Source organism: Coffea arabica, chromosome 4c, assembly GCF_036785885.1.
Source record: "Coffea arabica cultivar ET-39 chromosome 4c, Coffea Arabica ET-39 HiFi, whole genome shotgun sequence".
NCBI classification, from domain to species: Eukaryota; Viridiplantae; Streptophyta; class Magnoliopsida; order Gentianales; family Rubiaceae; genus Coffea; species Coffea arabica.
In genome coordinates, this window is record NC_092316.1 from 45284619 (window position 1) to 45294461 (window position 9843).

Consider the following 9843-nt stretch of genomic DNA (forward strand, 5'->3'; position numbering starts at 1 on the left):
TACTCCGGGGCGATCAGGGTGGGTAGCTCGGCCAAATATGCCTTGAGGTCGGTGAAAGCCTTCTCGCACTCCTCGGTCCACTGAAAGTCTTTGGGTACCTTAAGGATTCGGAAGAAGGGGAGCCCCCTCACCGCGGGCTGAGAGAGGAATCTGTTCAGGGCGGCCATCCTCCCCGTGAGTCGCTGGACCTCCTTCACATTCCGTGGAGGGGCCATGTCCATGATGGCCTGGAGTTTTTCGGGGTTGGCCCGGATCCCTTCTCGGGAGACCAAGAAACCGAGGAACCGGCCCGACCTAACTCCGAAGGTGCATTTCTTCGGGTTTAACCGCATCCGACTCTCCCAGAGGATGCTCAAAATCTCCCTCAGGTCGGGACGAGCTGTGGTCCTGCTCGGCTCTTGACTATCATGTCGTCCACGTAAACCTCCATGCTCCTACCGATCTGGTTCTGAAATAATTTATTGACCAAGCGTTGGTAAGTAGCTCCGGCATTCTTTAGTCCGAAGGGCATCGTCCGGTAGCAGTAAGTTCCTTCCTCGGTGATGAACGATGTTTTTTCCCGATCCTCCTCGGCCATCTCTATCTGGTGGTATCCCTTAAAGGTATCCAAGAAACACAAAACATCAAAACCAACAGTAGCATCTACTAACCTGTCGATCCTTGGCAAGGGGAAGCAGTCCTTCGGGCAGGCTTTATTGAGATCCGTGAAGTCAACGCACATCCACCAGGACTGGTCCTCCTTCTTTACCAGAACAGGGTTGGCTAGCCAGGTCGGATAGTAGACATCCATGATGATTTTGGATTCCAGCAACTTCCCGACCTCCTTTCTGATCACCTCATTTCTCTCTGGAGCGAAGTTCCTCTTCTTCTGCTTCACAGGCCTGAAGCGGGGGTCTATGTTGAGGTGGTGGACGGCCAGGTCAGTCGGAATCCCAAGCATGTCTTCTACCGTCCAAGCAAAAACCTGGGCGTACTCCCTTAGGAGGGCCTTCAGGTTGTCCTTCTCTTTGGGCGGCAGCGATGCACCGATACGGATTGTCTGGTCAGGCCTCCCCTCCTTCAATGGAAATTCCGCGATCTCATCCGGAGTGTCCAGCTGCCGTTCCTCCTCCCCCGGGATGTAGGGTTCCAAGCTGGTCGCCTGAGCGACCACCTTCTCATGCCCCTGGAGCATGGCGAGGTAGCAAGTTCGGGCCACTTCCGGATCTCCATGCATCTCGGCAACTCCTTCTGGGGTGGGGAATTTGACGCTGAGGTGGAGCGTTGAAGGAATAACTCGGAGGGCATTCAAGGTGGGCCGACCAAGAAATATGTTATACGGGGATGGCTGCTTGACCACCACAAAGTTGACAGGGATGGTCCGGCATCTAGGTGCCTGACCTACTGTGACCATCAGGGTGATCATCCCCTCCGGGTTGACAGGCGGTCCGGTAAAACCCACCAGGGGTGTCCGAACCGGGGTCAGCTGTCCATCCTCCAAGCTGAGCTCCTTGAACACCCGATAAAACATAATGTTGACCGCACTGCCTTGGTCGACGTATACATTCTTCACCCGATAGTTGTTGGTCACAACATCGATGACTATAGCCTCATGGTTCCCAGATGCTAGGGGAACCGCGTCCCTCGGCCCGAAGGTGATCTCCTCGTCCATGCGCAGGCGTTTTAGGGAGTCGTCCCCCTCGGGGGGAGATCGCTTGTTTTTCCGAGCTGCATGGCTATCCCCCCCGTGGGACCGCCGGCAATGGTGTTTATCATACCAGCCAAGTTCTGGGCGTCCTGGTCGGGGGAATAACCCTGTGGTTCGCCACGCCGATCAGGTCGGTCACGGTGCTGGCCCTCGCCTCTCTCTCCACGGTAGGTGCGTCCCGGCTCCTGGCCTGGGCGACCTTGCCGCACAAATCGCCCCAAGAAGCCGCGCTGAACGAGGTCCTCAATCTCCCTCTTTAGGGCCCAGCACCCTCAGTGTCATGCCCGACGTCCCTGTGGAAGGCACAGTACCGGTGCTGATTCCTCTTATTTTGAGGTGTGCCCATTTTAGGCGGCCGGTCTCCCAGGCCCTTTGTCTCCATGACAGCTAGGATTTGTGCCCTTGGCCGAGTTAGGGGTGTATACCCTTTTTCAGGGAGCGGCGGTTGAGCGGGGGCCCTATCCTTAGAGAGGCGATCGAAGACGTTCTTCTTGGCTTGGCCGTCCTTGGTTTCAGGGGGGTTTGCCTGTCCTTTCCGGTCCCCGAGCTCCCGATCTGATTCTCGTTTCAGGCGGCCGGCCTCCTCTGCGTTGGCAGCAGCGTGAGCCCGGGTCAGGAGCTCTCCCAGATTCTTGGGGCGCTGTTCGACAAGCTTGTAGTAGAGCTCCTCTACCCTTAGCCCGTTCATGAAGGCAGCCATGACCACCTTCTCATCTTTGTCCCTGATCTGCAGGCTTTCCGTGTTGAAGCGCGTCATGAAATTCTTCAGGGACTCATCCGGCTTCTGCTTGACGGCCATCAAGTGGGCCGCGTTTTTCGAGTAAGTCTTCGAGGAGATAAACTGGGCGGCGAACTGTCTGGCCAACTCGGTGAAACTCCGGATAGACCTCGGGGTTAGACCCTGGAACCAGAGCCGGGTCTTACCCTTCAGGAACATGGGGAAGGTCTTGCAACGGAGTGCATCCGCGGCGGTCTGCAGACGCATGTGCGTCAGGAAGACCGAGAGGTGGTCCTCCGGGTCAGTCGAACCATCGTACAACTCGATGTTTGGGATTTTAAACCTCCGAGGCAACGGGTAGTCCTCTACCTCTCGGGTGAAGGGCGAGGCCGCGTAGTTGTCCTCGTACTGTTGTGGTCGCAGGATCTGCTCGAGCTCGTCCCGGACGGGCTGCCATTGGGGAGGGTACCGCGGCCGACTCCTGATAGACCGGACGGGGGAGCGCTCCGGCTCATTCCGCGTAAGCTTCCACGAGGAGGGATTCCCCAGCCGGCCCCCAGCAGACCGATCGCGAGAATATCTCTCACTGTCCCCGACCACTGAGGCCCGCGGCCTGGGAGGAGTCCACGGTCGTTTCCTCCTGGGGGGCTGGTCTTGCGACTCGTCCTCCGAGGGGATGGGGAGCGACTCCTTTTCCTTCCCCTTTGCCTTTGAGGTCTGCGCACCGCCAGCCTCACCCCCCTCCTTCGCCTGCCGGATTATGTCTTCCAGCATGGGGAGGTTTTCGGTTACAAACTGGTAAATCTACTGTTTCCGTTCCCTAGAAAGGGCCGAGCCCCCGGCGCCTCGGGCTGCATCGGTCTCCAGCCGCCGGGATCTCTCGCCGGCTCTGGGATCAGTGTTATCCATGGTTCGCTTGGAACGCGTTCTCGCCATCAACACAAATACTCGTACCTTCGCTTCCCACAGACGGCGCCAACTGAAAAAGCACGGAACTTTCCCGGACCGAGCTGACCTGATGAGCTCGGGGTGTTGATGGAAGAGCTGGTTCTAAACCTGCAAGGTAAACAGGAAAGTGGACTGGCAGGGGCCCCGAGGTTGTCCCCGAGGGCACTCCGAAGGTCAAGTTAGTCCTCCGGCGAGTGAGGGAAGTACCAACAGTAAAGCAGTCGGGAGTAAGTTGGCAATAGTGAACGTACCTTGTACAGTTGGTATGTGTTACCATTTATACCTGTTGAAGAGTCCGACCTCCGTACGTTCCGGGGCTTGCCGTAGATAGCCCCCAACCCCGCGCTAAGGGGGATTCTCCCCGCCCCTGGTAGCTCTCGGGAGCCTCCCGGAGCCCTAGTCGCCCCGCCCCCTGGGCTGGTTCCCCATGGGCCCGGGGCGCAAGCCCAGCTCGGGTCGCCCCTAGGCTGCCACGTGTGCAGGCCCAGGATGGGGCCTCTGCACTGCCCTTCAAGCTCAACGCTTTCGCGATGCCAATCAAGCTTGTAACCACTTTTATTTCTGGTTCTCTGGTTTTGATTCTGAATTTTTGTGATCCATGGTGGCAGCACCACTACCACCGTCACCAGAATTTCCGCCACCTGAACCACTATTCCCACTATCTCCCCTGCCGGAGCCACCATTAGATACAGCAAAGAGGCGAAAATGATCAGAACCCAGTTGTCTAAAACCAATTTTAGAGTAACCCAATTCTTTATACACAGGAGTTGAGGTTAAAGAAATTGAGTGATAGCAGCTTCTGAAGCTGAAGCCCCTACTGCTTATAGAAGTGGAGAAAGGTGGAATTTTGGGGGCACACCTAAAATGTGAAGTGGGTTTGCGAGAAAACTGTACAAAACGATACAGCAAGGGAGATTTGCGAACTAGTTTGGCTGGGCTTGAAGCCATTGTTGCTTGACTTTGGATTGGAGTTTTGCAGAGGCTAAAGGTTTTAGAAACAGGATAGCCGGAGGAATCTCTCTAAATTGCCTCTCTAAATTTGGGAAATCTCAATTTTTAGAGGTTTTTGTCTTTAATCATCTAAAAGTTTCGGTTATAATCCCTATAATTAGACAGTCGAACTTGTCATTTCAATTATACCCTTGACCCGTCATATAAAATACATAAAATATGACGACGCCGCCCAATAAGTCTTACATTAAATCTGATAAAATTGTTTGAGGACTAAATTGATAAAAAAAATTATAAAGGACGAAATTAATTTAAGTAAAAAAATTTAGGGATTAAATTGGCGATTTGCCTGTAACTTATAAGCCCCATCCCAACCCAAAGCTAGGCACCTACTCTGCTTTTCAAGTCCGCGATCTCCGTTCAGGTATATTTACTACTGCTAATATACATATACTCCAAGATTACTTAATGGTTTCTTGTATTTGCTGTCTCGTCGGTCTCTTCTAAGTCGGCCGTCAACTGGGCCTTCTTGGTAATCCCGAAATTTTATAGATTCCGGCGAGAAAAATCTTCAATTTTTACTGGGATTTTTGTTGATTTATTTCTTGGAGTTTAACAGGAAAATTAATTGATTCATTGGTTTGATTGTTTGCAGGTTGACAGAGAATCCCGGCAAGCAAGTCCCTTTTTCAGTTTTAGCCCTAATCTTCACCAGGTAAATTCTACAATTTTTTTGGGATTTTTTTTGTTGAATAGATTGATTTTCAGCATTTTTTTTGGGTTGTCGAAATTGTGGGTTGATTTTGTTGGTTTTAGAAGGGTTTAGGGTTGACAAGATTCCACATTGGCCCTGATTGGGTTTCTATCTTTTCTAAAGATACCAAAGGGAAAAAAAGGGAAAATAAGAAGTTAAAGGGGAGATGTTCTACTAAAATTAGCTAATTCAGTAATTCCAAGGTTACTTTATTTAATTTAGATATTAAATTGAGTATTTTGTTCAATGTTAACATATTATTAAGGTTTTTGAAGATTAGTGTTGACATAATTAGGTATTGTTGAAGTTCCTTGTTTGATGATGCAGGGGAGAATGCTTTCCTGTGTAGAAACTTTTCTATTTCAGAAGCATGAGAATAGTTTTGGTGTAGAAAGACTTGGTTTTGGAGCTCATTAGGTTCATTGAGCTCATTTTGTTAGTCGTATCTACTTCTTTTAGGGTCAATTGCTAAAATATTCTATGAATTTTTCACGAAATATTGTTGTCGTTCTTGAGATCTTTATCGTATGCCAATTTAGTAATTGAACTTTGTTCATCCTTTGGTGGTTGTCTTGTGGTCATTCTTATGGGCATATTGATTCATTAGCTTGTTTAGTCATTTGATTTGGAGCAAACGGGGAACTAAGGTTCAGTCCTCCAAAACTAAAGTCTTCTGGGACAAAAACTATTCTTTGGATTAATTTGACACCCAGTAAATGAGATGATTGTGATCAATTAATTTAGTGACTTCTCCATTGGATCTAAAGCTTGCCTGTTATAACATGCAGGAATAACCTTGTAAAAATTGTCCTTGAGAACTGGGTTCCAAAACTATTATTAATTTGTACTTTCTCACTTATATCAATTCAGCACTTTACAACTAACAATTTGTGCATTAATGGCAAACAAGTAGGATGGCCGGGTTTTAAAGAATTCCAAGATACAGAAACAGACCCAAGAAATCCAACGTTGGTCAAAGAACTAATGAGTGAGACAATATAAAGCCTATTTTAGTACTGCCTCCTGCTTTACAAATTCTACCCATATTAATATGCACCCACTTACACTCTCTGCCTCTCTTTCCCAGTTCCCACCATCCCAAATACTTTGAGGTACTTGGATTTACAAGTTTTTAAAATCATTGAAGGTTTTTAAACTCAATTCTGATATTAAAACAAAATAGTTTGTTGTCTGGTTAACTTAAACAATCCAGTAGGTCTGGTTCAAAGACTAGGAAATAAGTACAAGCTTTTCCATCATATGTTCCAGTTTGAGTTAAGATACAATTGCACTTGGGCTTTCTAACGGTGTTTTTTTTTAAAAATTAAATGAAGTAAATCCAAGATGGTTGCCTCTCAAGTCCTTTGTCCTATCCCAAATCCAAGTGGATCGCCTCTCTACGAGTTTTTCTTTAACTATTTTGTTTGCTGAAATCAAGAGATGGGAGGGAATCCGTTTAACAATGAAAAACTAGGGAGAAGGTGGAATCCTTTGGGAAGGTGGAATCCTTTGGGAAATTGACATTTTTTCCCTAAAACATGAGCACAATTACAAGAGAAGGGGTATCACCCCCAATGAAGATCATAAACTAGAGTACACTTTCCAGCCCATTTCAGACCATCCACAAACTTTTCAAGTCCCTCAAGACAAACATTCACACACATTTCCGCCCCATATGTCCACATATCAACCCGTATCACTACAAAATCCTAATCACAAGCAAAATGAATAAACGAAGTCTAACATGTTAGAAAGCTAGCTATGCTGAAAACGAGAACAAATATTATTGTAACAGAGTAACCAACTTCAGAAAAGAATAATCATGATGAAATTCACCCGTCCAGACGAAGAACAGAGCCCATTAAGATTCCGACTTCAGAGAAAAAAAAATCACCAAATCAGCAAGCAAGAATAACTCGTCGCTAACCAAACACAAAAAATCCCAAACCCCAATGAGTATTCCCAAAAAAAAGAAAAAAGAATTTAGCATAAAAATAGAGTAAAGAGGTAATTACAAACTGAAAGCCTGTTACTTCTTAGCAAAATTCACCAACTTTACCTGAATTTTATAGAACCCCAACCAAAAAGGGGAAACTTCTATGTTTATAGGGTTTATTCATTATAGAACTTCAAAACGAAAAACAAAAATAAGAAGAAAGAAATGGAAATGATTAAAGCGAAGAAGGACTGACCAGAGAGATTTGAGCTTGCTAATTGAAGACAGTATATTGAGAAATTAGGGTTAGGAATTCGGAATTTCTTCTCTTTATTCTCCCTCGCTCTGAATCTCACTCTCGCCGACTCTACGCTTCGTTTTGAGATGGTAAAATCTAAACGAAACCCGAAGGGAAAATGGGTGGGCCGGGGTTTACCGGCTGCTGTAACATCTGTTATTACTTCCTAATTGCTTTTCTCTTTTTTTTTCTTTTCCGTCTACTTGCTTTTCTATGTTCGTTATTACTCAATCAAATTAGATTTTGGATTCAAGACTTTCTACTTATAATTAAAAAAAAAAGAGTTAAGCAATTAGGAAGTAATAACAGATGTTACAGAAGCCGGTAAACCCCGGCCCACCCATTTTCCCTTTCGTTTAGATTTTACCATCTCAAAACGAAGCATAGAGTCGGCGATAGTGGGAGTCAGAGCGAGAGAGAATAAAGAGAAGAAATTCCGAATCCCTAACCCTAATTTCTCAATATACTGTTTTCAATTAGTGAGGTCAAATCTCTCTGGTCAGTCCTTCTTCGCTTTAATCATTTCCATTTCTTTCTTCTTATTTTTGTTTTTCGTTTTGATGTTCTGTGATGAATAAACCCTATAAACGTAGAAGTTTCCCCTTTTTGGTTGGGATTCTGTAAAATTCAGGTAAAGTTGGTGAATTTTGCTAAGAAGTAGCTGGCTTTCAGTTTGTAATTACCTCTTTACTCTATTTTTATGCTGAATTCTTTTTTCATTTTTTTGGTCATACTCGTTGGGGTTTGGGATTTTTTGTGTTTGGCTAGCGACGAGTTATTCTTGCTTGCTGATTTGGTGATTTTTTTTTTCTTTGAAGTCTGAATCTTAATGGGCTCTGTTCTTCGTCTAGACGGGTGAATTTCATCGTGATTGTTCTTTTCTGAAGTTGGTTACTTTGTTACGATAATATTTGTTCTCGTTTTCAGCATAGCCAGCTTTCTAACATGTTAGACTTTGTTTATTCATTTTGCTTGTGATTAGGATTTTGTAGTGATACGAGTTGATATGTGGACATATGGGGCGGAAATGTGTTTGAATGTTTGTCTTGAGGGACTTGAAAAGTTTGTGGATCGTCTGAAATGGGCTGGAAAGTGTACTCTAGTTCATGATCTTCATTGGGGGTGATACCCCTTCTCTTGTAATTGTGCTCATGTTTTAGGGAAAAAATGTCAATTTCCCAAAGGATTCCACCTTCTCCCTAGTTTTTCATTGTTAAATGGATTCCCTCCCTCCTTTTGATTTCAGCAAACAAAATAGTTAAAGAAAAACTCGTAGAGAGGCTATCCACTTGGATTTGGGATAGGACAAAGGACTTTGAGAGGCAACCATCTTGGATTTACTTCATTTAATTTACAAAAATACACCGTTAGAAAGCCCAAGTGCAATTGTATCTTAACTCGAACTGGAACATATGATGGAAAAGCTTGTACTTATTTCCTAGTCTTTGAACCAGACCTACTGGATTGTTTGAGTTAACCAGACACCAAACTATTTTGTTTTAATATCAGAATTGAGTTTAAAAACATGCATCCAAGTACGTTCAATGATTTTAAAAACTTGTAAATCCAAGTACCTCGAGGTATTTGGGACGGTGGGAACTAGGAAAGAGAGGTAGAGAGTGTAAGTGGGTGCATGTTAATATGGGTAGAATTTGTAAAACAGGAGGCGGGTACTAAAATAGGCTTTATATTGTCTCACTCATTAGTTCTTTGACCAACGTTGGATTTCTTGTGTCTGTTTCTGTATCTTGGAATTCTTTAAAACCCGGCCATCCTACTTGTTTGCCATTAATGCACAAATTGTTAGTTGTAAAGTACTGACTTGATATTATAAGTGAGAAAGTACAAATTAATAATAGTTTTGGAGTGAATGTTGTAATTAACCTTTTTATTGTTATTTCTGTATGCCATTTATGGTGTATATTAGTGGTGTTTGTTGTGTATTATATATAGATAAGAAATAAAATGAAGATGAATAAATTGAAGAGGTAAGCTTTTGATTAATCAATACGAAGTGGGGGCTAACATTCTTATTTTCAAATGCTACTGTTTAACCTTTCTAGTGAAGGAAAAAGTAAAGCTAAAAAATGACTAAAAAAAGTTTAACTTGTAAACCTCCTTCTCCAACTTGATTAAGTAGTAAGAATTTTTTGGGACAATTATTAAAAGAACACCACTTGAAGGATATTGCATCCTGAAAAAGTTTTAGGGCTGGGTAGCGGACCCTGAAAAGGAAGAATAGGAAGTAGTATCAGAACCTGGAATGCCCCAACCCACTCATTTCTTTTTCCTTTGGGTTTTGTTGAGTTTTTATGTGAAACATAATGTAGAGTCAGCAAGAGTGAAAGTCTAAGAGAGCGAGAATAAAAAAATGAAATTCCAAATCCGTAACTCTAGTTCCCCTATCGACAATTCTGAATCTGCAGCTTGTAGTGACCTCTTTACTCTCTCTTTATGCTGAGAAAGTTTCTTATTATTCCTTGGTGGTTGGGGGATATTTTCTGTTTGGTTAGTGATGAGTTCTCCTTGCTTATTTTAGTTGGTGTTGTTA

General features: G+C 44.7%; 1 protein-coding gene across 1 annotated transcript; it reads right to left on the minus strand.

Annotated features, from left to right (window-relative positions):
• Positions 1 to 364: 364 nt before the first annotated feature.
• On the minus strand, positions 365 to 1651 carry LOC140004823 (uncharacterized). Its single transcript, XM_072044973.1, has one exon. The coding sequence runs from the start codon at positions 1649 to 1651 to the stop codon at positions 365 to 367; it is 1287 nt and encodes a 428-aa protein (XP_071901074.1).
• Positions 1652 to 9843: the final 8192 nt, after the last annotated feature.

Coding starts and splice junctions, on each gene's coding strand:
- LOC140004823 (XM_072044973.1), bottom strand. CDS start 1,651: ATGGACGAGGAGATCACCTTCGGGCCGAGGGACGCGGTTCCCCTAGCA.